The sequence below is a fragment of the Ipomoea nil genome, unplaced genomic scaffold (assembly GCF_001879475.1).
Source record: "Ipomoea nil cultivar Tokyo-kokei standard unplaced genomic scaffold, Asagao_1.1 scaffold0805, whole genome shotgun sequence".
NCBI lineage: Eukaryota > Viridiplantae > Streptophyta > Magnoliopsida > Solanales > Convolvulaceae > Ipomoea > Ipomoea nil.
The window spans coordinates 383,011-410,438 of NW_017617233.1; the positions used below are offsets into that span (position 1 = coordinate 383,011).

General features: G+C 35.9%; 3 protein-coding genes across 3 annotated transcripts; 2 read left to right on the forward strand and 1 right to left on the reverse strand.

Moving 5' to 3' along the window:
* Window positions 1-126: 126 nt before the first annotated feature.
* On the reverse strand, window positions 127-5,927 carry LOC109177851 (serine/threonine-protein kinase/endoribonuclease IRE1a). Its single transcript, XM_019327324.1, has 7 exons — window positions 5,628-5,927; window positions 4,948-5,173; window positions 3,032-4,320; window positions 2,699-2,874; window positions 2,105-2,351; window positions 1,389-1,689; window positions 127-591 (listed from the first exon to the last, which is right to left on the reverse strand). The coding sequence occupies exons 1-7, from the start codon at window positions 5,783-5,785 to the stop codon at window positions 445-447; spliced, it is 2,544 nt and encodes an 847-aa protein (XP_019182869.1). The 5' UTR covers window positions 5,786-5,927; the 3' UTR covers window positions 127-444.
* Window positions 5,928-9,386: 3,459 nt separating this feature from the next.
* LOC109177848 (LMBR1 domain-containing protein 2 homolog A) lies at window positions 9,387-18,195 on the forward strand. The gene is made up of 14 exons (XM_019327317.1): window positions 9,387-9,855; window positions 11,359-11,435; window positions 11,854-12,012; window positions 12,825-13,038; window positions 13,390-13,476; window positions 13,577-13,716; window positions 14,189-14,269; window positions 14,709-14,773; window positions 14,996-15,171; window positions 15,362-15,492; window positions 15,584-15,671; window positions 16,687-16,900; window positions 16,999-17,105; window positions 17,352-18,195. The coding sequence occupies exons 1-14, from the start codon at window positions 9,688-9,690 to the stop codon at window positions 17,841-17,843; spliced, it is 2,199 nt and encodes a 732-aa protein (XP_019182862.1). The 5' UTR covers window positions 9,387-9,687; the 3' UTR covers window positions 17,844-18,195.
* Window positions 18,196-24,675: 6,480 nt separating this feature from the next.
* Window positions 24,676-26,600, forward strand: LOC109177849 (pentatricopeptide repeat-containing protein At1g28690, mitochondrial). The gene is made up of 2 exons (XM_019327318.1): window positions 24,676-26,333; window positions 26,557-26,600. Exon 1 carries the CDS (start codon window positions 24,736-24,738, stop codon window positions 26,305-26,307), a length of 1,572 nt encoding a protein of 523 aa, XP_019182863.1. The 5' UTR covers window positions 24,676-24,735; the 3' UTR covers window positions 26,308-26,333; window positions 26,557-26,600.
* The last annotated feature ends 828 nt before the right edge of the window (window positions 26,601-27,428 follow it).

Sequence of the window (27,428 nt, forward strand, 5' to 3'; positions counted from 1 at the left end):
TGTCAAACTGGGGTGTGAGAGCCCTAAGAGTGAAGAAATTTCGCCTTTTGTAGGCATATTAGAGATTGAAATGCTAAGACGAATACTCACTCCCACCGTTTAAATGGAAGCAAAATATGTGAGAAATTAAAGAAAGAGAATATATTATTGGATTTATAATAATAAATTACAATATATTGTATCTCTATGTATTGAATTGTTGTACAAATACCTTACATTTATACAGCATTGACTAAGGCCATTCTCACTAAGAATCGGATTAGGGTTTCTATATTGTCTTACATGTATGCCGATTCACTAAGGATTATGCCTTACATTATTAATTTATTAGTGATTAGAAATATTTACAGATGGCCATATATATGTATATATAGAGGAAGTGTTACAGGCATTAAAGGGCATGTCATTACTGTGGAGGGTAAGTGTGCCCTAAAGAGAGATACATTACAGTGCTGAGTCTGTGAAGTATTTCTGGAACCATTCTTGTCGCCTACAGTGCCTGGTCATCACTTTATAAACTTCAATCAGCAGGCGTGGGAACCGTTTAGTGAAATAGGCATCAAATCCTTCTGGGATTGGCCCTAAAATTGCCTAAAATGAAACCAACATGTATAATTTAAGTGGAAGTATACAATGTTCAGATGAACAGAGTTGAAATGTGAGTAGGAATGTTTACAGTTGTCAAAAAACATGTAAACATAGCAACTTAAGGTGGTTGGGGCATGCAGTTGGTAAAGCATGTTAAAGTGTTCTTAGCTAAGCCTTCATCCGAGTAAGAGTCAAATGTTGTAGGCAGTTAGGGGTGAGCAAAGAACGGTTAAATCCACTCCAATTCGCAACCCATCCAATTCGTATCCACTTAAAGTGGATAGAATGCAGATCCATTTAGTATAAATCTATTACTAGTGGATTGAATGCGGATGTGACTTCTCAAAATCCGCTATATTTAATCCACTCTGTAAATTCGCTACTAAAATGCATATGACCTCTCTCTCTCTAACTTGAATGAGTGTGTGTGTGTGTGTGTTTAGCCTAGGGTTTTAAGTCTCTCATTTTCAATTGTTAGACTTTCCGCCTTCTTCTCTCTCATCAAGTCAGATAACTACGTCACAATCACAAGCTCAATAAACATTGATTCAAGTTAAGACTTAAAATCCAGTCATTTGATCAGCATCTAATCCGTCAAATCAATTATTAGTGGATTAGATTCAATCTGCACCCCTAAGGCATACCGCATTACATATGCAAATGAAAATTTTCAAATTCACCATTAACCGATTGAATACAGACCCACCCCAAATTCGCTCCGCACTCACTACTAGCTTATACGTGAAAAAAAAAAAAGATGTTATATGTAAAAAAGGTAAATTTTGGCACTGGGAAATCACCTGAATTTTAGGACGAAGCTCTCTGTAATGATTAAACACGTTGCGTATGGCCCTGAGCAAGTCCTGTACGCTGTCAAAGCTATAATCCCGGTACCAGAGTATAGATTCGAGTAGGTTAGGATCCAGCTTTAAATGCCATCTTCCCCGCACAGAAACCCGTGATGTTCCTTCCAATGCTTCTAGAATTCCAGAAGTCTCCCAGTCTTCTAGTTCTAACATATCGCTAGTGTCACGAAGAAATGACAATCGCTTCTCACAGGTCCAAAACAAAGGATGAGCAATAACCTCTGCTGCCTTTGGTCTGCAATTATGGGGGAAAAAAACAAAAAAATTGAAGCAGATGAAATGGTGCACAACAAAACAAGGTTGCAGTTTACTGAGTGGAAAGCATAGGAACTGCAGCTCACATTTTAGGTTGTTTGGTAAATAGTTGATAGTTGTTGGCTGTTAACCGATTGAGTTAGTGGGTTTGAGTAGTTGATAACATTAGCTGATTGTAGAAAGATATTTGGTAAATTACCTGTTAGTTGTTAGCTGATAGAATTACATGCAAAATGACTTTTTCAAAAAGTTGTTTTTTGGAGCAATAAGCTGCTACAAAAAGCTAATTAATCGAACACTTATAATTAAATATTTAACCAAATCAAACAGCTAATAATGGTCAAATAAACTAAAATTGGTTAATAAGCTAATTATGTTACCAAATAGGCATTTACCTCTTTTCAGCATTATGATGTAATAAACGAAAGAGGAGGTCCACAGCTTCTGGAATATGGTTCACCAAGAATAGGTCAAATTTATTCTTTGTAATGTTGATGTCACGTTCCAGAGGGCTGCCAAAGGGATGACTACCACCAGTAAGACAATGAAATAGAACACAGCCCAGACTAAATAAATCTACTGCGCGTGTTTGACGCCTATGAAGCAGCTGTTCTGGAGCTTGCCATCCTGAGCTTCCATAACCTGCAAAAATGCATAGAAGAGTCAAGTTAGTTAGACTATTGGCTCAATAACTACAATGTTACAAGCCTGACTCCCAGCATGAGCGATTTAGTAGTCTTCTTGGTTTGAATCAGCCAGCTATGAGCAACTTAGGTTAATTTAGTTTTTTGTGGTCTTTGTTGGTTAGAATAGCAATGCGGAATTTAACTCCTTGTGGTCCTTTGCCAGTTAGAATTACAAGGTGGAATTTACTCCGTGCATCCTTTTGAGTAGTGATTGCGGATTTTTCAGTCACACCCAAAAAAACAAGAAGAAGAAGTTGATCACATGCTTGTAGCTAATGAAACAGCTAGGAAAAAAGTAATTGCCTGTTGCATGGTGGCTCAGAGAAGACATATCCCCAGTAAGGCGCTTGCTGATACCCATATCGGACAGTTTAGCACACAGTACTCTTTTTTCTTTAGTTATCAACACATTTTGGGGCTTCAGATCTCGATGAATGATTCCTAACTCATGTAGATGGGCGAGCCCAGACACCACATCCCTGTATTCATGTGGGAAAATATAAAATCAGCCAAATTCCAAGTATAAGATGATATCTCAGAAATCATACTTTTCCTCCAAGTTAACACCATAATCAACTTGATTAATGTTAGCATGGCAGCAAAAAGTTTACTGTCAACCTCAAACAGTTAACTGACCTCATCAACTTGACTAATGTTGCTGAAGGATAGCCATTTTCCTTCCACAAAAAAACACCCTGCAGATCAAGTTTCAGGGAGTCCAACCGCATTCTGTACTGCATAGATTCAGCATCCATGCTGTTGATGGGGCAATTCTCTGAAGAGACTGAACAGATCTGAATAAGATCATTCAAGCTGCAAATGCAGCGCTCTAATGCCAGATAAATAAAATCCTGGTCTTGCTCCACGCCATACCACCGAACAATATTTGGATGCTGATCAGATGCAATAAGGTTCTGAATTTCTTTCAAAGCAATATCGTGATGCGCCTTGACTAGCCGCTTCACAGCAACTGGACGCCCATCATAGATTCCCTCAAGGACGACTGTCCCATTGCTTCCTTTAGCAATCTCCTTATTGAACACAAATAATTTACCAATTGTCCGGCCATCACCACTGCATAAAGTTGGATGGTTGAGGTTTAACAACAGTTTGTTATCAGAGGATGAATCTTCATCCGTTTTCTCTCCACTGTCCCCACTCTTTTCCAACATCCTTGATTCTTCCTCGTTTGCAGATACATTTCCCACTTGAGAACTATTCAGTTGTCTAACTATAAAATACAGACAAATGGTTCCCACAAGCATAACAGTGAAACTAATAATCAGAATAAACATGCTGAATATTTCAGAAAGCCCACTTAGTATCGTGTGTCCATTTTTAGGATGGATAAGAACTTTGCCAGCCTTTGGCTGTGCAGGGAGGATCATATCAGGACTAAGAGCCTCAGGCAACCAATTGTGGCTAGACAATCGTTCTAGTATATTGTGACCGCGAAAGCGATGAACTTGAGCCCGTGAGTTACATGGCAATGGCATACTAAAACGAGTACCAGGCTCAACAGATCCTGAATCCAAATCAGCCCCACCAAATGCATCATCACTACCTTGACAAAGAAAAGCGGCACCAATTTCAGCAACTGTCACATTCCACAGAACTTTATTCGAGTTTGGAACAAAAGATGTCAATGTATAATCTGTCCTTGTGATGTAAAGTGGCAGTTCGTTAGGTTTTAGATTCACAGATCCAGGCAGCCCATGCTCCCCCTTGGCGCTCTTGTAGTGGATATTAGATTCTCCATTACCATGAGGTGTTGGAGAATCAGGCATCTTATATGAGGAAATTAGCCTTCCAGTCTTTGCATCAACTTGGAATACAGTACTTCTTTTAGACCCTAAAATAACTCCTCCATCTTCTGCTATTTGAGGTGTGGAACTGACATACACTTCAATGCTCTTCCTGAGTTTCTAAAACAAAATAGGTTCAGTCAATTGACAATGGGAAAAACGAAACACATAAGTTTTGCTCAATTATGAATGCAAGAAGTGTGTGTGCACCAGATAGTTTTGAATGCTTGCTTTTCCTATTGCATATCCATACATGGATATAATCAACAAAGCACACCATCTATATAGGGCAGACATGACATAACAGATAAATTCAGAGTACTAGAAAGAATGTAGTATCTGAACCTGCATTGGCTGCATTCCATCAAAACCTTTTTTCTTTCTTTAACAAATCAGTAAATATCTATCTACATATGGCATGCAATATGCAATTAAAATTAGGGTGCAGTACATTCTCAGAAAGCAAGAAAGCAAGGGGTAACCCCAGCCAAGTTGGTCGAGCTGTTGGCTTAGTAACCACAAGGTTCAAAGTTTAACTCCCAATGGGAGCAGCCAATTGTCCTTCTTGATTTGACCCGGTTAGTTATGGACAACCTAGACTAGTTTGCCTCCTTGTGGCTAGGGTCAGAAGACGGGATTTACCCAATGTATACCCTTGGGTAGTGGCTGGAGGTTTTCCTCGTCACCCAAAAAACAAGAAAGCAAGAGGAGTTAATCCATGTACATTTTAAGAATTACAGACAATACCAGTTTCCCCAATTTGCTGTGTGCATAGAGTTCCCAGTCATCTCCAGTTCCAATATCAATGAAATAACCACTTCCTATGTTAGACAAATTATCCTTGTCCACAGGAGCCTGATATGCAGAGTAAATTGGTGGACCAGATGTAAATGACCAGAGTGGTTTCTTAGTTGTAAGGTCAAATAAATAAACTGTTCCATCCATGGCAGCGACTAGAGCAGTTTCAGGTTCCCTGCCAAAAGAAAAGATTCCAGAACAAGAAGTTTAACTGATTGAATTACCATGACAGCTTATCAAACAAAATTACAATGCCATGAAGAAATAAGAATCACAAATTAACCACATTTCCACGAAAAAACAAAAAGGAAAACTTTCCACTAAAACCCGGAATTCACACACTAACGATAGGACATCTGATTGTTGACTTGATAACAATAAGGTCACAAGTTTAACTTCCTGCAATCACGGTACACTAAACTTTTTGATTTGAGCCTATCCATAATAGATAAGACGGAGTTTAGTCAATACTACGCATTTCCCTAACTAAATTGTTCATCTGTTTACTTAGTAACAACAATGTTATAAGTTCGAACCTTGCTAATGGGCGAAGAAGACTATGGTCATAAGACGAATTTACTCATGAATTTCTAGCATAGCTTAAAAAATGCAAAAGTAATCGAGCTTACTTCGGATCAGACAGCAGAGAGCGTCGTGCCGGGGCAACTCGATGGACGTTTACCCCATCGAAATTCATCCCGGTTGGGCTCAAAAAGCTGCTCGCCGAGCTCAAAAGGCCAAAAAATACCGGTAAGGCGAAGCATAGCAACATCCACTGGCATTTCATCGAATAATTTCGATTGAATAGTTTCGCCGGAAGCCGATCCTCGGAATGTGATCGAGAAAAGCTTTGGTGTTTGCCTTTTAGCAGTTCATTGTTATCAAAATTTTGAATAAGTAACCTGCGTTGTACAGCGATTGCCGATTACATGGGAGGATTGAGATGCAGGGAACCGATAGGGTGTCGGAAACGAAGATTCGAAACTTGTGAAGAGTCGTCCGGTAATGGTATATGTTCGAGTTTTTTGAGCTTGCCGCGCGTTTTTGACTTCCGTCAGCGTGAGGTTTTAAAACTGGATTTTGAGTTTTTGACGTCTTCATTTATTTTGGGAAATAATTTTTTTTGGGCACGTTTCGACACTTAGGTGACCGTATACGATGTGATGGTCAAATTATAACTTGTTAGAGTTCTGGCTAAGAATTAAATTTGAAATCTAGTTGATTGATTTGTAGGTAATATCCATTGTGTTTTATTTAATGAACATAAATAAATCGAATGCCTTACTCTTCAATGACACACCGTCTCTTGACTAATGTCGTACTTGTTAATTGATATTATTATGCGCTCAAAGTCTTTGCTTGAAATTGACTTTGAGTCAAATCTAATCAACTAGTGCAGAGTTGATGTCTGTTGTGCCCGCTTTGATTGGTGTGTCATGGTCATACATCCCACTTAACTTCATATGATGCAGGCATCCATACAACCAGGCAGAATGAATGAAGATGCGACAACCGTCCTAACCACTGGACTAAGCGAACCGGCCTGGTCGACTGGCACCTCAAGTACCTTGCCCCCTTAGGGCATCCTTAATAGTGAGAATTTTGGTGTGATATTTTATGTGCCAACTAGGAGAGAGGTGGGGAGAGAGAAGAAGACAAAAAAATTAAAAATAAAAATAAAAAACAACAAAAAGCTGACACCTCCAGAAAAAAGTTTGATGCCTTGGCGCCCCCCATTGCTCCACTCACGATCGACTTTCCAGCCTTCTCTTTCACTTTCTCTCTATTATTGGGTTCACAAAAACCTCCACATTCGCAGGAAAACAGTTTGGCCAAAGTCTTCATCTTCCATTTGTGAAAATCTCCTCCATGTGATTTTGTTATCCTAAAACTTGGTGAAGACCCCTCTAATGGGGATGCCCTTATAGTTATACAAGCTCAAGAGGGTCGAGTTCCTAAACAAAGGGATCGTAAAAGAGTTCAAGTTGATCTGGTTGAGCGAGTACGCATGATTTACACTCAGTCTATCCCATCAAATATAATATATATCACAAAATTATCTAACTATTTTGTTTTATTATATACATAAATTTAATAAGAGCCTATAATGTTAGGGAGTACTTTTTACCTGAAATGTAAATTGTGTTGGTAGTATCAGTTATATTAAGTGTTTGGTCGCTGTGTTATTTGTATTGTTTTGGACTCTTTGCCCCAATTAAGGATGGTGAGTTGATTGCATGTCTTTTATGGCAATATGGGAGATGTCTATAAAGAAAAATTTATGTTAATTGTGGCCTCATGATCTTCGACTCCATCCTGCATTGGATGGTCTCATGCTGACAGATATGGTTGGTGCTCTCGATTATCGTTCAGTGCTAACTTAGTCAGCAGCGAATCTACAATAGGTGCAGTTGTCCCCACCCCCTACTCCATTTCCAAATATAGTATATCTTGTGTATATATATATATAGTAGTGTTTAGATATAAATAAAATATACAGATACAAATAAACAAAAAATAAACTAGATATGATAGTAAGTTATGTCCTTAGTGTAATATAGAAAAGATTAAGAGGTTGAATCTCATTACTTTCTTTGAATTTTTACACGATCTCTTTTGCCTTTGTTTTAGATTTCCAATAAAAAAAATTTTTATTAATCCGCCTATGAGCTTAGTGCTTTGGTTTTGGGGTGTCCCATGTACCAAATTAATTAATTAAGAAAGCAATGCAGATCCAAACGCGTGCATCATTCATTGCTCGTGCAAGTTGTTGGGGTTTCTATTAACTTTGCATGGGTTGTTGGTTCATTCATCCGTCCCTCTTGCGATCAACAACCTAACGTGTGATATAGTCACTTTGGTAAATTCTTCTTCCACACTCATAAATATTTCATTACAACACCTTTGTTTATGGACTAAAATTTGCACCAATATAAATTTTATAATAATAAATGAATTGTACTATGAATAAAACATGGTTTGTACAATTCTTTTGGTTGGTGATAAATTTTAAATTCAGAAGGACTATATTTATCACTCGCACTTGTGCTAAAGTTGTGTATTATAATTAAATGGGGGAATTTGAATTAAATAATAATACATGGGCTGAGTTTACAATTTATGTATAAATAATTGACGGAGTCCATAATTATTCAATTGTTTGGTTAGTTGAAAATTTTTGAGAATTTTATTTGTTCAAGAAATACAAATAGCATAATCAATCAAAATACATAAATACACTTGAGCATGTTTTTTAGAGAGTATTTCATTTTTTTTTTTTGTTGACATGACATGTTATGTTTACTTTTTAGAAATGTCGTATTTTCTGTTCATTCATTTTTGTCCGTTTAATAAAATTAACGAGAATTTTTAATAATCTAGAATTACATTTATTAGTTTTCTTGATCTAGTTATACATTTATATATTTTTTTGCAATAGTTATTGCGTAGACCGTGGTCAATACAGAAGTTATGTAGATCACGGTCAAAAAACGACATCGTTTCACGTTTTTTTTTTTTTCTTTCATATAACCCACTGCAACATACATTTTTATAAATTATAATGTACATTATTTTATAACATAATGTACATTATTCTAATTTATAAAGTACATTATTTTACTCCAAAAATATTATTATTCTAGCATAAAATGTACATTATTCTGATCATGGTCCACACAATAATTTGCCTTTTTTTTGGAATGACGAAGGAACTATATAAAGGTGCGATGAATTCGTCCAAGAGGTTCAACCCTGTGACATTTTCTCAAGTGCAGCCGCAAAAATGTCATCTAACAACAAAGTGTTTGGCGGTTCATAACATGAATTAAACGCTAAGGCGGCGTTTGGTTCAGATTATATAAGATAACCAAGGTTATATTTGCTTGGTAATATAAAATTTTCATGTTTGGTTCAGGTTATGTAACTTTTTTCAAGGAATGTCAGATAACCTCCCCATTAAGTTTTTAGCTATTGGAAAAGAATGTGAGATACCCTCTAATTTCTTAGCTAATCTCACATTTCCTTGTCTTATTACTAATGTTAGGCTTTGGATATTTTAATCAATTTATCTTATTACCATTGTCTTATTTACATATCTTAATTTTAAAACCAAACACAGAAATATAACATTTCTTAAGGTAATCTAAGATTCCGTGAACCAAACGCCCCTAAGTTTTAAATAAAATTTGTCAGCACAATAGAAATTCAATGTAACATTACGTATTAGACCACTTAGATTTTTAAATTACTTAATGAGTAAGTTGAGTGGTATAAAATTTTTGTAAAAGTAAATGGAAAACAGCGTACGGAAGAGATTGCGCGTTAGCAGTACAAAGTATTTGCATTCCAAGGCCTCATAATATAATAAATTTCACATTACACCCAAAAAGAGCTGAAATGGAGCTATCAATTTGCCACGGCACGTCATCGCAAAGACAACAGTGAGACGCCTCCTATAACGTCGTCTGAGGGCGCACGGTAGGACGACGGAGGTGCAGAGGTGGCGCAAATTAGCTGCAATCACCGAGCTACCGATTAATCGGCAATTGCAGCGATCAGCACAGAACAGGACAGAAGAACCTCCGAATAATCTCCGATCAACCTCCTACAGGCTACAGGTGAACCGTACGCATACCAAAATACACAGACATATACATACAATCCGTTACAGAGAGGAGGAGGAGGAAGATGTGGGTGTTCTATCTGATCTCGCTGCCTCTGACCCTTGGAATGGTGGTGTTGACTCTCAAATACTTTGCTGGTCCAGACGTGCCTAGATATGTCTTCTTCACTGTCGGCTATACTTGGTTTTGCTCCATCTCCATGATTATTCTAGTCCCGGCCGATGTTTGGACGGTACGCTTGTTGACTTCTTATACACGTTTTACGGATTTCAATGCTCAATTCGAATGTTTTTTGCACTTATTTTTTTCTGAATTTGAGTTTAGATTGCATTATAGAGATTTTAGAGCTTATTCATTAAACATTTTGAATCCGGTTTTGAATTTATGTAATTTTCCCTTCACCACATAAGTTTACTTCGGATTCAGATTAGTTGTTGACTGCAGTTTTTAGCTAGCTGAACTTTACTGTGCTGAAGATTTTTTGCAAGTTACAAGTATTATTAATATTGTTGGTAAATGGTTGGTGCTTCCCTTATAGATTAAAGTTAATGTGGTTGTTGGTGAACTGAGAGTATGATGTTGTAAGTGGCTTTTAGGGTGCGAGGACTGAGGAGGGGGCAATCCCAAGTTGTTATCTTAAAAAATAGGTTTTACTGGTTGAGTGGTGGTGCTTGGATCTCAAAATAGGTTTTACTGGTTGAGTGGTGGTGCTTGGATCTCAAATTGTTGCAATAATAGGATTTTGGGTGGTTATAAATGGTGGCAGAAATGGATTTATGTTTTCCAGGTAATGAGCTATTTTCTGAAATGTATACATGTTTGGTTGGCACGGGAACAAGTTTTGGTGTATTTGGGAGGAGTTGAGCAACATGTAGGTCTCATTAGAGGTCTATGTGATGATTGTTACAGTATTAATTAGTAATTACAACTGAAGGAGCAAAGATGATGGTCATGGTGGTTGGTTGGTCTGCTGTTCTTGTTGTTGTGCCCCTGTTCATCTGTCCTAGTGTATATGATGAATGGAATCGAGGTTTTCTGCGGCACTTTTACTAGCTATAGATTGATGGTTGTTAGTATTAGGTTTGGGAAATGAGTAATTTGTTAATCTCTGTGATCTAACCGAGGACATCATTATCATGTTGTGACTAAAGCTCGTGTTGTAATCTCTTTCTCTGCCATGTCTAATCAAATGCAGTCACTTTTTTTCAAATCATTCATGTATACTTTTTTCACAACTTATATGTGGGAAGGAAGTTAATATTTTGGAGTATTCTTAAGAATTACCAACTTACTTCTTGTGATGTCTCCCTTGATGGGCAATTGTAGCTGCATGAACAATGGCTCCCTTGATTACTCACCAGGAAGGTATGTGGTCACTAGTTGGCCACTATAAAACTTGTCAGCCTATAGGAAAAATTTTCAAAGAATGTATAGTTGTACACATGTATCCAAAAGTAAAAAAAATTTAAAATTACATGTTAGATGAAATTTAATCTCTATTTTCTTTCCATTTGGCTCATAATATTTTTATTACTTGTTAGTTACCTTCCTTCTCAGTATCTGACCGCAGTGTTATTTCTGTATCTCACTATGTCTATAACTAGTTAGACCATTATTTTGTGTAAATCATAATAGTTTCTTCTGCTTCTCATTATCTTAAAAAATCTAAAGGCTGTTCTTTTGATGCTCCTTTTTTTTTTTTTTTTTTTTTTTTTTTTTTTTTTTTTGCATCTAGACAATAATTGGACATGATAATGGAGGCATCTCATTCTTCTGGAGCTGGTCATATTGGAGTACATTTCTACTCACATGGTATGTATGCCATGGGTAAACCTATGCACTTCCTACCCTTTAATTGTTATTTCCTGCTTGTTGTCTGGTGATAAATCAATGTTGCATGATTGATATGCAGTTTACATTTTCACCTTAATTCTCTGATTCTTACGTTGTGGCATATGTTGTTCTATGCTTCTTGGTTAGAATAAAAGGTTCGAGATGAGTGCTTTTAATTAATATTCAATTAGAGTAGTAAAAATCTTAAAGAGTCTCATAGTTTAGTTGATGCCAAATCATAATCATTCTTATTCAATATTTTCTCGATATCCACAAAGTATTCAGCTGAATAAAGTTCATTGTGCAGTTTTTAAATGCATTGCAACCAAATCTTCTCCTCTATCTCAATTACTTGTGTAATGGTATGAATTATTTTTATTCATTTTCCTTTGAACAGGCTTGTGGTTCCGCTTATTCAGGGTTTTGAAGATGCTGGAGATTTTTCTTTAGTAGAAAGATTGAAGACGAGCATACATGTAAATTTGGTGTTCTATTTAATTGTGGGGTCCATTGGTCTTTTTGGGCTTATTCTCCTAATTAGTATGCAGAAAATTAGGTTTGTTCTTGTTCCCTGAACTGTTTTTACATCTTTGCATATACTTGTTCTTCCTGTGCATGATTTAGGTTACCATAAGTATGTGTTCTGTTCAGTTGCCATGAAATTATAGTATACTGATTAAAAAGGAGTTAAGTTCACATGGATTTGAGCCATGATTTAAATTTAAGTTTTGTGGGTCTGTGGTAGATGCTATTTTTGTCACTGATGGACAATTTGTTAGCCAGTGAGAAAATGTTATTGCAATCTCACAAAGACAGCTGAGATTATGAGGGTAACATTTCTAGTGTTCTGAACCTGCATAATCCTTGTACAACTCACCTTTATTAAGTATAGCAATGACTCAACATTAAGTGTTCTTGAGGCAGAGCTAATCTGGAATCTATTTGTATGAAATTTGAAAAGAGAGTTTTTTTTTTTTTTTTTTTTTTTTTTTTTTTGAGGATGGTTGAGGTGGTATAATATTATATTTACATTTATTTTTGGAATTTCTTTTAGGAAGCCGATTTATTAGAATTATGATGATGAAACTATGAAAGGGGGCTATATGGCTAATGATACTGTCTTTCAATAAAAAGATACAGGAAAGAAAGGGGCAGGATGGAATGGGAGGGAGAGGCATGTGTTATATTTCCTGCTCTGTTTGTCCAAATAAGACAATCAGAATTCCATTTTTGGAGTTTGAACCTTTTACTCTGTTTCCTCCCTTATATTATTCCTTTCTTTCTGAAACAAATAAATTGTCCTCAGTTTATATTTCAGTATGGGAATTGTTTATTTTCTTATTTATCTGCAACATTTTTCTATGATAGGGGTGTAAAGCTACTAGGTTTTGCTATGGCATGCTCCAATACTTTTGGACTGGTAACTGGTGCATTTCTTCTTGGTTTCGGTTTAAGTGAAATTCCTAAAAGCCTTTGGAGAAATGCTGATTGGACCACTCGGCAGAAGCTGCTTTCACATAAAGTTGCCAAAATGGCTGTGAAACTTGATGATGCACACCAAGAGTTATCAAATGCCATAGTAGTAAGCATTTCCTACAACAGTTGGCTATAAATTGGTCTATGAATGATGAACTGCTGGATTTTCTGATATCTTATAGACTCATGCATATATTAGATGTAAATTTTTTTGCGTGATGATTGAGTTGCTACAGATACACTTAAGCTTGGTTTCTCCTTTAGGAGAGTGAACTGGTTTGGACATACACTCTGTGTTGAGAGAATCTTCTCCATCTGTTAAGATCTCTTCTGTTTCCTGCTAAATGCAGCAAATAGATTTTTTTTATATGATGTTTGCATATAAAGTTAATTATGGTATTAGTTAACCTTGATACATTCTCTCATTTTATTTACTCGGTATGGTGAATATTTTTAGGTTGCTCAGGCAACGTCAAAGCAGATGTCTAGACGTGATCCTTTGAGGCCTTGTATGGATGTCATTGACAATATGATAGTTCAACTGGTACTTCTATGGCTTAGATATTGATTTAACCAGAAGTTGTTCCTCTGCTGTCATTTTATATATGTGGGTAATTTTGATATACCGTTCTGGCATTCTGTAGTTCCGAGAAGATCCATCTTTCAAACCACAAGGGGGTAGATTGGGTGAAAATGACATGGATTATGATACAGATGAGAAATCAATGGCAACTCTTAGGCGCCATCTTCGTATAGCTCGAGAGGAATACTATAGATACAAAAGGTAATAATTGCAGCATGTCAACCATATGCTCTACTCTTCCACAGATAGTATTTTAGTGAGGTTAGCTGTCTACATCTGCAGCCTTTTAACAGTCCATGGTTGATGGTTTGAATCTTTGTATTTGGTCTTATGGGAAAATCTAAGGGATACGAGTGTACGACTGTTCAAGCCATCTTTAATAAAGATCATGTTTACAGTTGAAATTTATCTTATGAGTCCTCAAGTTTCTTGTTCCTAACGATTCCTTTTAAACCTTTATTGTCGTTTCTTCCGACAACTTCCAAAAAGGAGGGAACAGCCCCCCCTTTCTCAACCCCATATATTTGTTATTATCTTCTCCTTAAACTTGTCTACTATGAGAAAGTCGTATGAGATCTTTTATTTTAGTCTTCTGATGACTTTTTAGTAGGGATTTGTTATACTTGTTCTGATTGATAAGTGATAACCATATATTTGATCGTCTTATATGCAGTGAGTATCAGACATATGTTACTGAGGCTCTTGAATTGGAAGATACAATAAAGAATTATGAACGGCGCAATATCACTGGATGGTTTGTATCATCTAACATTTTTCCAATGTGACCCCTCCCCCTCTCCGAAATAAAAAATAAAAAAGAAGACAAAAACAAAAACCCCAAAACAAAGAAGAAAATCTAATGAAATCCAACCAATTTATAACAAGAATGATCTCTTTAGCTTTATAATTTTTTTTTTTCAAGCAATTACCTTCTTAAAAATTGAATTTTTAAGCAACACTTTTCTGATATATTAAAAAAAAAAAAAGAAGATTATCACTGCCTAGCTAATGTTTCAATGCCAATTCTGTTATCATATTTGATATTTTAGGGCAAGTAGTCCTTGAATAGTCGGAGACTTAATTTCATGTGAAAACAAATGAGCTGATTCCTTTAGTATTCTCCTATGATATTAAGCCTCATATTTATTTAAAAAAAAAATTAAAAGTTCTTAAATGTCAAATCTATCATGTAGGAAATTCATTTCTAGCTTCAGACCTGAACGGACTGGGACGTTAGGACCCTTTTTGGATACAACAGGTAACCAGAAAATGCAATCTGTTTCTTGATTTCAAATATATGCTGTAAAAGTGGTTGGTGAAGGATATTTAAATGTGGCACTGCTAGTGCTAGTTATTATGCTCATCATACCTTGCCAAACTTTGCAGTAGAGTTTTGTTATGTATTTTTAACTTTTTTGTTACTTTGCCTTCTGAATGTTCTCAGTATACTTGATTTTTTACTTCCTTTTTTTGTTTCCAGAATTGATATGGCGATGTATTCTTCATAAGCAATTGGAGAAAGTCTCAAGTGTCATGCTTGGTTGCATGTCAGCTGCAATTCTTTTAGCTGAGGCAACTTTATTGCCCAGAGGAGTTGATTTATCAATATTTTCTATTCTAATAAAATCTGTTGGGAACCAGGAGGTTCTTGTTCAGGTATGTCAACGATTTTCCCGTGGAATGTGCACTGTATTAAATTATATTTATACCCATATCCTGCATGTGCTCAAGAATTGAATGAATATGGTGCTTCTGGGATAGGCTTGTCTCCCTATTCGAAATGGATTCTATGTGATTTTAATAATCTGTCTGCAAAGCTTGGCTTAAATAACTTTTCTGTCTATAGGTGTTTGCATTTGTTCCATTGATGTACATGTGTCTTTGCACATACTATTCACTGTTCAAAGCGGGAATGCTAATGTTCTATTCCTTGACACCAAGGCAAACAAGTGCAGTGGGTTTGCTAATGATATGCTCGTAAGTTGATATTGTAACTTTGTTAACATAACTGGGTTCATGCTTTAATACAATAATAAATGATAAATGATTATACATCAATCCTTTGCAGGATGGTTGCTCGCTATGCACCTCCCATTTCTTACAATTTTCTTAACCTCATTAATCTGGGTGATGGCAAGAAAACTATTTTTGAGAAGGTTAGTTCCATTATGTTATATATTGATTTTAGCCATGGACCTTCTATTGTCCATAGCATTTTCACTTAGTTTAGGCTAATTTCTCTGTGATAATGGCATTCCCTGACTACAATTTCATGTCCATATAATTTGTAAATTGTAATACAAGCATGGTTGTAGTAGGCGCTAGGCGCTAGTCGGGCGCCAAAAAAATAAAATAAATAGTGGTAGACTTGCCGTTTGACAATTTTAATGAGGTTGTTTTCAACATTCAATCAAATAACACAGCCAAATAAATGAAATAATGATAATTTTTAAGTCATAACATCATAATAATATTAAAATCAATAATTAATGAAAGACGACATCAGACAAAATCGGATGAAATTGGTCAAAATCGGATGACTCAGCCGAGTTGGCCGCCTAGGCGGCCAGCCAAGGAATGGCCGCCTACACCCAAAAACGGCAAGGCTTGGTGCCGCCTAGCGCCTAAGCGGGCGCCTAGGTGGCCGAGTTTTGCAACACTGAATACAAGACTGCATAAGTTTTTCTTTTGAATTTCTTTTCAGTTCATTAATTTAAATTCATTTCTTTTCATGCCAATAGGAGGATTTTTGTGGAAAAAAAAGATGAGTCCTGTTTGAGAGGGGGAAAAAAGTTAACTGTTTTTAATAGAATGGAGATGCAACTTTTATGCAAAAATAAAAAAGTAAAAAATCAGAAGGTCAATCTGATCACTTCTAAGAGGTCTGTTTTAAGAAAGTAGAGAAGGTGTAACTTGCTGATGGAACAGTCATCCTGTTCAATTATGGCTACTAAATTTTATTTTGCATAAAAATCCTGATGCCTTGGACTCTCTTACTGATTGCCTACACACATGACACAATACACCCTAGTGAAGGCATCAAATTATTTCTAGTTCTGTCGATGATTGCTTTTCTCAAATAAGAAAATCTCATGAATTTGACCCTCCAGTAACATGGATTTCCCTGTAGCCATTCTCTACTTATGCTTTATGGTGAATCACTGATTGCAGAGAATGGGAAATATTGATGATGCTGTACCTTTCTTTGGGAAAGGATTCAACAGAATTTATCCGCTTATTATGGTTATATACACACTGCTAGTAGCCAGCAATTTCTTTGATCGAATCATCAGTTTTTTTGGGAACTGGAAGATATTTAGATTCCAACCGGAAGCAGATGACCTGGACGGTTTTGATCCATCAGGATTGCTTATATTGCAGAAAGGTAAGCACTAAGCAGTTGTGAGTAGGTAAATCATATTGATTGACTAGACTAAACTCTTCAGCATTGCCTGTGATTCATTATTATTACCTAAATTACAGAACGGAGCTGGCTTGAAGAAGGAAGGAAAATTGGTGAACATGTTCTTCCCTTGGCAAGGAATTTCAATGGGACAAGCACAGATTTGGAGTCCAGTGGGAATGGCACAGTAAGTGACTTTTCTCCATCTCCATGATTTTTGCTTCATGTTCATTGTTATGTTGCCATTAGTTCTTTGTGTACTTCACTGGATAACTATGCATCATATTCAAATTTCAGTATGCAGCATCCATGATTTTGTAAACCTGACATCAAAATCATCAGTTTTTGTTCTCCATAATATTCAATGCACCTTGTATGTTCACTTCATTTATGTGGAAGGGTTTCGATTTCTAACCAGGCTGTAAATTTCCAGGACAGGAGTGGTTTTGAGATGAAGACATCTGATTCAAACAAGGAGGATTTAAAGGGAAGCTCTTCAAGACATCCAAAAAGCGAGGCACGTAGATACTCTGGGAGCAAGGAAGCTATTAGCAGCAAGTATGCAGCTCTAAAGGAGCAGAGCAAACCTGCAGTGAATACAGAGCAAGCCAACGTGCCCTCTACTAAGGTCTCCTTGCTCGACGCTGGCACCTCCAAACCCATTGACAGCGTAAAAGGCCCAACAGGGTTGTTGGCTGCAAGATGGGCATCAATGAAGGCAGGCCTCCAGACCTTCAAAACAAACTTAGAAGCAAAAGGATTCCCTCCTTTACGCCAAGTTGGTGAGTTCGTTCCATTACGCCAATCTCAGGACACCCCTTACCTATCTCGTCTTTCCTCATCCTCATCTGAATCTCTCGATGAGATTTTCCAAAAACTGAAACGACCTGCTGCAGAAGACGACGATATCATGGATAGCAGGTAACATTCACAAAGCAAGGATGGCAACAGAAATGTACAGGCCAAGATTACAATTACACATGGTTAAAGGCTTTCTCGCTAGCTTTATACTCCCAGATATAACCACGGAAGCGTATGGAAGAACACTGAAGATAAGTTACTGTCCAAAACTTAAAGTTGCAATAGATTTAACTTCCAAGTGTTCATAATATTGTTTTCTATAAACATTATTCTTCCATACTGTCCGACCGCAGCTAATCCCAATTTTGATCCACCTAATAGTGCGGTTTATATCTTATGTGTAGTTTGCATACTCTTAAATCGTGGATACAAATTTCTCTTTTTACTCAAAAGAAAATTCCTTTACTGCCACATTTTCGAAATTATCTTATGTTAGTTTGCATACTCTTAACCCCAATTTTGGTCCACCTAATAGTGCGTTATGCACCTGATGTGTAGTTTGCATACTCTTAATAGTGATTACGAATTTTTCGGTGACAATTCTCATTCTTCTTGGACCAACTCTCTTTACTGTGACGATTCTCATTCCTTTTGGACTAGCCCCCATGTCTCTCAGAGAGGATAGGAATTAATTCGTAAAATTTAGATCACCTCAGTGATTACGAGTTTTTCTCTTTTATTAAAAAAAAAAAAAAAGAAAGAAAATTCCTTTACTGTCACATTTTGGAAACATTTAAACAAATTTCAACATATTTGTTTTACAATTACTACAATTTATACAGATCACCATGTAAAGTTCTTAATGTCTTAGGGGACTATTTTCTTTCTTATTTGTTGCCCTAAGAGGCCCTTCGATCTCGCCTGACCACTCTGCAACAAACTACGGCAAGAAAACCCTCCTAGTCTTCTTCCCGGTAGAGCGGATGAGCTTCGACCAGAACCCTTCTTTCTTCTTCCCGGAACCGTGAGAGCTCCCCGCGCCGCTTTTGGCGACAAAAGCAATGGACCTGCTCTTCTTCAGCGCCCCTCCGCCGGCTACGCTAAAGATAAAGGAGAAGTGGCTCATAACGTCGGAGGTGATGCGGCGGTGGCCGCGCGGAGAAGCGCGGCCGGAGGAGGAACCAGAGGAATAGTAATAATTATCAGCAGGGAGAGGCGAGCAAGATGCGGAAGAAGCGGCGGACGGCGGCGAAGACACTAGCACCGCGCCGGGAATCTTAGAGAGCCTTTCTCTGAGACAGGTAGAGCAGACGCCCGGCTGATGCCGGCGATTCGGGTGCTTCCTGCACGCCATTTCCGGCTCACAAGACCACGCCATAATCACGTATTCTTCGATCTTCCTAGAAAAGAGGAGAGGAAGTTAATCAGGCCGTCTTTGATTTTTTTTTTTCCTGGAGCAGTGTAGAGTAGTTACGTGTGGGAGTATGATAGGAATGGATGCATTTATAGTGACAGCGAGCGTGGCCGAGTGGGGTGGGGGGGCTGATCGTTTCAAGTTTCAAGGATGGATCATTAATGAAGTGGTACGTGTGAATTGGAATCAGAAAACGAGTAAATATCGGTTGTGTACACTTCATAGACCTCCTAAATACGACACGTGTTATTTTTTAGTTTGTGATATGTTAACCAACAACATAGAATTATAGGCCCAATAAGAAATAACTAAATGGTGGATAGTTATGCTGTGCATCCGTATGCACCACCATGCATGGTGCATGCGGATGCAAAAACGACGTCGTTTTATTAAAAAAGTGTGTCTCTCTTAAAAAAAAAAAAAAACAGGTTCGATTTCCAGCAATAACATTATGTTGTTCATTCATTCTTGAATTTTAGTTTATAGATTATGAAATTTTAGTTTATTGATTCTAGAATTATAGTTCATCGATTATGGAATTGTAGTTCATCAATTCTGAAATTTTAGTTCATAGATTCTTGAATTTTAGTTCATTCATTATGGAATTTTTAGTTCATAGATTAGATTCTGAAATTTTAGTTCATAGATTCTGAAATTATAGTTCATCGATTCTAGAATTTTAATTCATATGTTGTTGCTGAGAATCGAACCTGATTTTTTTTTGTTTTAAGAGGAGACGCGCGTTTTTAATAAAACGACGTCGTTTTTGCATCCGTATGCACCATGCATGGTGCATACAGATGCACAACATAATTTGCCCTAAATGGTAAAGCATGATTATTGTATATAATTACATAAAAAATTAAAATTATTTTGGTTGAGTCTATTGTATACAGCCCCATTAAGCTTACAATTTTAATTTTATATAAAATCATTTCTCCAAATATTATCGGTTTATGATTATTTGATTGATCAAAAAGAAGTTATAAACACAAGTTATATACTCCGTATAATTTTAAAGTTTAATCCTATTCATATATATATATATATAGGAACGTGAATGTCTATGCGGATTGGATGATTATACATGTTAAGTTATATTTTAGTATATGTATTTGTGACTTTATAGATAGTCTTCAACAAGAGGATAATCCTTCCTCGTCATGGATGGTAGGTTTCTTGACAAAAGTTTTAATAGGGTGGTGTTCTCCCGTACATGTGTTGAGAGAAGATAACAAGTGTGCGAATTTCTTGACGAACCTTGGACTGATTAATTTTTGAGGGATTATTGTACGGTCTTCGAAGATCCTCCGGAAGAGATGATGATTGGGCTTCTTCAGGTGGATGCGGGAGGAATCAAATTTAGAAGAATTAGATAATCACAGTGTGAGTGGTACCAATCTCACAAAAAAAAAAAAAAAATAGTGTTTGTCACCTCCTAATCATCATGAATTGTATATAGGTTGATGCCTTAATTTTATAATGTAATTATTATTTGTTAATATCTTAACCCCGGCCAAAAAAATCAATCTATATATACCATGTAAATTTATATTACAATTTACAATGATATATTTTCTACTAATTATTAATATATTCTCCATTGAAAGTTGAAATGTTGGTTTATATACATAGAAGATAGAACATTCCATGCATGCACGTGGGGGTGCCCCTTGAACAAACAACCAAATATTTTCTTTGGGGAAATGAATTCTTTGTACTTAATGCGACTGTGAATTGAATCGTCAACCATGCACGCACACTTCTTAGTTTGTGTGTACATTCTTCCCCCCTTCCTACTCCAACATCAATAGCCAAAATACTTAATTATGTCATATTTAAATATATTAAAACTTGCCCAACACCCCAATGACCGAGTGTTTAATTAAAGCATAATTTTTGTATCAAAATGTTACAACTTCAATTTTTGTTCATATTTTTTCGATTGAGTATGTCATCGTACATAGTCTTTTTAGTTCGATTTTAAGCCCGTCATACCACTGATGAAATAAAGTGTTAAATACAATTTTTTATGCACTAGACCAATATTCTAGGAGCATCCCCTTCTTCTACTTCGATATATATGATCCTTTTGGCTATGAGAAGAATAAACTCTACTAACTAAAATGCTAAGTCTTTACACTACTAAAAAATCAAAACTATAATGATCACGACATCACGTACTATCCTTCTCCGTGAGATATTTAAAAAAAAAAAATAGTTTGGGACAATGGAGAAAGTATTGATTCAATTATTTGTCTCATTTTCATATATTGCATGGTTTCATATAATATATGCATGTCAATTTTATAATACTTCAAAGTTGACCAAAAATTATAATTTTATATTATGTCTCAAATATAATGGACTCATATATACATTATTAATTAGTTTCAATAATTTGTATCATTATATTATAATGTGAATTGAAGTACGTTGAATTTAAGCTTAAAATTATCATGATAATAATACTCAGTATCATGTATATAGTATATATACTAGTTTAATTTCTTTTTTGATATATATCAGAAGAATAGTTGAGAAAATGTTGTCAATCATAGATTCATAGCTCCAAACGAAGCGTCCAAGTGAATATAGCAGCTTCTCAACTTCTCGTACTAAAAGATCACAAACAGAATTTATTTAATTCACAATATCAAATAGTAGCTGAGAATTTTTCTCGGAACAAAAAATTCAAACACTATAATAATTAATTTAAGTTCACATAAACTTGAAGAATCTTAAATATACATTCTTGGAATGATTTTCGAAGTGGTTTTGGAGTAAATCATACGGAGTTGATTTCCTTGGGAAATGCCCTCGTTTGTGAGAGATTCTTGATCACAAGAATAAGTTTTTTTGTTTTTTTGATTTGATTTTTTTTTTTTTAAATAAAGTTAGGGAAATGCGTCGTCATTATTTAAGGATGTGTACGAGATAAATTAAATAATACACTTAATCAAGAAAATGTTGATAATAATCGAACTCGTGACCATCTGATATAAGAATTATGGTCCACCATTTGGCCACCGACCCCTTTCAGTGCACAATAATAAGTTTTGATGCTTAAAAGTTAAAATGGATTATTTTCATAGGTAATTAATGAAACTAGGTTTAAAATAAAATTTAGCACTTTGGGACGTTTAGTAAGTGAATTGTTAATGTAATTGAATTAGATTTTCCCAAGAATAAAAGTTAAATTTTGTGGACACAACTCATGTCAAATCTAAATTAGTTGAATCCGGATTATGTATGTAAAAAAAACAAAAAAAAAAAAAAACAAAACAAAAACAAAAGATTTGTAAGAAGATTAATTTTATTTTTAAAATGTGTCTTATAATTCATTAAAAAAAAAACCACTAAAAATATAACTTTTGTATAATTAGATCACTGAACTTACTTTCAAAAAAAAAAAAAAAAGATCACTGAACTTAAAACATGTGTAACTGGACAATTAAACAATTAAAATACATACAATTATGACATATTTTGATTTTTTCCAATGCAAGTTGAATTGAATATTTTTTGAAAGCAAACCATAGCAGATTATATTAAAGCAAAGCAAAAATAGAGTTAGGAGCGACCAAATTTCAGTACATAAAGTTTGCATGAGAGAAGGTTGTTGAATCAAGAGTGTGATCAAGTAAATTAGTCGATCTCGGCACTAAACTAATGCATAAATGAGGAAAAAAAAAAAGGCAAAGTCTGTCGGCAGTCGTTTATTGCAATGCCGGCATAATGGCATATGACCGAATGTTAAATGTGAGGACACTATGAACTCGGGAGCTCCGAGCAGTCGGTGAATATATTTCAATCTTTCATCTCAGATAGTATCGTTGATGAAAAGGAAACTATTAGGGTGTATTTGGTTCATGAGTTTAACTATCAGGAATAGGAATCAAAGTTATTTATTTATTTGGTTGACAGGTTTCTAGAGCACTACTATGCAATTTGATTATCCCTTTAATTATAAAACACATTCCTTAATAAAATAAGGGTTTCATTTCATTATTCATCCTCTTAATTGGTAATTTGATTTTTAAGTTTGGATTAGTGCTTTTAAATCTTTTTTTTTTTCTTTTCATATTGGTGTTTTGGATGTCTTTATATTATTGAATAAATTGTCTTGATTTTTTGTTCTTGTATTTTTTAAACCTTAATTCCCATTCCCCTAAAAAAAAAAAAAAAAACCCCACAAAAAAACCTTTATTCCCATTATAGGGTCATACATAACCAAACAACAATATTGGTAACCAATCCAATCCCACCCTACTACCAACCGTGCAAAAATACTTTCACCAAAACATATTACCATTACCAAGTATTTGATTCCTATTTCGATTCTGATTCTCATGTGCGAACCAAACACACCCTTAGTATATACAATATAAGTAGTGTGATTGGATTCTATTGGGAAAAAAAAAAAAGTGTCTCAATTGCACACATTTTAAATTTATTCACAAAAATTATAAGTTCAATGATTTATTTGATATTTTTTCAATTAAATATTAATTATTATACAAAATTTTTATGAATAAATTACTTTTAATAATAATACAGTGACGAGATTACGACAGTTATGCTATGGACCTGGGTCCACCTTGCAATGTAGATACGGGTCAAAATATATAATTTATATATTTAATATTTACAATTCAAATTGTGAATATTTAGTATGTAAATTGTGAATATTTAGTATATAAAATTGTGAACATTCAATATATAAATTATGTATTTTTAAACCCGAATCTACAAAATAATTTGCCACTGGACCATTGAACTGGACTATTGATCGGCCTACAGCCACGACATAGTGACCCAGCCCATTTGTAACTTTTTAAGCTCAAGCCCAAACGGGTTTGCCATAATTTTGCAATCGTTATACCGTGCACTAGGGCGCACATTGTCGTTTTATATTATGTTATAAAATTATGTGTTTTTTGGTATAAAATTATGTACATTCAACATAGGAGATTTTTATCCTTTTAAAAAAGATTATGGGTCTTCAAGTATAAAAATTTGTGTTTTCTATTATATAATTTTGTACATTCGAACATGAAAATTTTTCGTTATAAAATTGTGTTTTCAGGTATAAAATTCTGAGTTGTCTATTATATAATTATGTACATTTGAAACATGAGGATTTTCAGTTATAAAAATTCTGTGTTTTCAGGTATAAAATTCTGTATTTTCTATTATACAATTCTGTACATTCGAAACATGAATTTTTTTAAGAGGTTAACAACAGACACGCGTAAAGGTACAAAACGACGTCGTTTTAGCCTAGAACGCACAATGGTGCACGGTATAATTTGCCATAATTTTGATTACATTTAGCTTTTGGTCCTTTTTTTTTTTTTTTTTTTTTTTTGAGAGAAGCTTATGGTAACTTAATTTTTATGTTTGTGCCGAGTACAATCTCATTAGAGCATTCATATTTGTGATTTTTGTTGGGGATTTTTTCAAATAAAAAGTTGATTTTTTTTTTTTGGGGGGTGAATTCAAATAAAAAGTTGATTGTATTACGTGCATATGCATTGCCTGATAATTTCTAGGATTCCTCGAGGTGGACTACGTTGTTGTAGCACAGAAGAGTTTAGTCATGGCGAAGCATTGCAAAATAATTCAATTGAAAACTTTAGTAACGCCAACAGCAACTAACTACTTCTACCCACAATCTTCATGCTCTGTCTCCTCCGCCCTGCAACACTACATTAACTCAGATCACCCTGCGCACGGCCAAAAGATCCATTCCTACATTCTGAAAGCTGGGTTCGAACCCAATACCAATATCTCGATCAAGCTCCTAATACTCTACATCAAATCTTCCTGCCTCTCTTACGCGCGCCGGGTGTTCGATGAATTGCCTCAACCAACACTCTCGGCTTATAATTATATGATTTCGGGGTATGTAAAGAGCGGGAAAGTCCAGGAAGCTTTTGATTTGGTTAGGAAACTGAGTTTTTCCGGTGAAAATGGCGATGGGTTCACGTTTTCAATGGTCTTGAAGGGGTCTACTTGCTTGGATGTTGGATCGCACACTGGCTTTATAGCGAGGCATGTTCATGCCCAGATATTGAGGTGTGGTGTTGGTGGTGATGATGATGTGCTTTATACTGTGTTGGTTGACTCCTATGTTAAGAGTGGGAGGGTGCACTATGCTCGGAAAGTGTTTGATTTAATGTTGGAAAAGAATGTGGTTTGCTCTACTTCAATGATAACTGGGTACATGAACCAAGGGAATGTGGGTGATGCAGAAGAGGTGTTCAAGAAAACAATGACAAAAGATGTGGTTGTTTTCAATGCCATGATTGAAGGTTATAGCAAATCTATTGAAACTGCTAAGAAAGCAATTGAGTTTTATATTCTCATGCAAAGATTGGAATTTGAGCCCACGATTTCTACATTTGCAAGCTTAATTGGGGCTTGCTCTGCCTTGGCAGCTTTCGAAGTTGGCCAGCAAGTCCAAGGACAACTCATGAAGACTCGATTCATTGAACACGTAAAAATTGGAAGTGCTTTGATAGACATGTATTCAAAGTGTGGGCAAACTGAGGATGCGAGAAGAGTTTTTGACCACATGCCTGAAAGGAATGTATTTTCATGGACTTCAATGATTGATGGATATGGGAAAAGTGGATATCCAAATGAAGCTCTTGATCTATTCAACAGAATGCAAGTAGACCATCGTGTTAAACCGAACTATGTTACATTTCTTAGTGCTCTTTCTGCCTGTTCACACGCTGGGCTAGTTGCTAAAGGAAAGAACATTTTTGACAGCATGGAGAAGGGTTATTCAATGAAGCCAAGGATGGAGCATTATGCCTGCATGGTTGATTTGTTAGGCCGTGCAGGGAGTCTAAATCAAGCACTGCAGTTTGTAATCAGTATGCCCGAAAAGCCAAATTCCGATGTTTGGGCAGCTTTGCTTAGTTCTGGTAGACTGCATGGAGATGTCGAAATCACTGATTTAGCTGCTAAGGAACTCTTCAATTTAGGCGGTGATTGTCGGCCAGGGGCATATGTTGCACTATCAAATACTTTGGCGGAGGCTGGTAAATGGGATAGTGTAAGTGAACTTAGAGAGTTAATGAAGTTACGAGGAATATCAAAAGGCACCGGCTTCAGTTGGGTTGGGAGAGATGGAGGTCTAGAAGCTTTTCATGCGGGATAACATATTTAAACAAGGTATATGTTACCGGGTCGCTCGAATAAGGTTGGACTCGATGTACAGGGTGGCACTAGGAGGTAAAGGTTGGAACTGTAATAAGGTTGGCATGGAGAGAATGGTTGGAACAGGGCACTAGGAGGTAAAGGTTGGAACTGTAATAAGGTTGGAATGGAGAGAATGGTTGGAACAGGGCATAAGGTTGGAACTTGGTACTCATCTTTGATTGTGAATCTTGTCTCTCATGGTTTATGAGAAAGCAAGAAGAATCTCATGATGCTGTTTTAGTTCTATTGCAGGTGAGAGTAGCTAAACTTTTCGAGGATTATATTGAGAGGTCTACACTTCTTTGTGCAACAGTTTTCATTATATACAAGAACTGACAATATATTGCATTACAGAGTCTCGATAGATGAGGTAGCTGGAAGCCTGCAAAGTAGACTAGTTTGCCGTTTGGTCCACCCTATCATGTCTCCCCCATCTTCATCGGTATCTCCAGGAAAGCGGCTCTCATCTTCAACTCCTATATCTGTACTATGATGACACTTGTTCCATGGTGGAGCAACTACTTAGTCACCTCAAGAAACAGGCTGGTAATACCTCTGCACTAACTCCATATCCACACTTGTTATGCTATCCTCAGTCTTGACAATCTGAAAATAGGACCACTTTGAAATGTTGTTGATTATAAGAGTAATGAGAACTTCTACGGTGTAAACCAGAACCAGTACCGTGTTGTACCTAGTACAACCACATACGTGTAGCGGGTTTTTTTGGGTAACGGGTAACAGTACTCAATACAACCTGCTATACCTACACGGTTGTAATAGGTACAACACAGCACTACTGCTGATCGACACTTTAGAAGTTTTCTAGTATTATTTGATGCATTCTTTTAAACTACTAATTTGTCAAATGATGAATTATGATCGAGTAAATAACCTAGAAATCGAAGCTGTCCTGAAAGCTGCATTTATGTACCATGTGTGGGATCTTGTTAGTGTCTATTAAAGTCAGGCCATAATTTTAAGGAAAATGATATATTCTATGAATGCAAATATGAACATCCTCATTTTAATCACATGGCCATGAGCACCAGTGTTCTTATATGTTTGGAGCAAGAATAA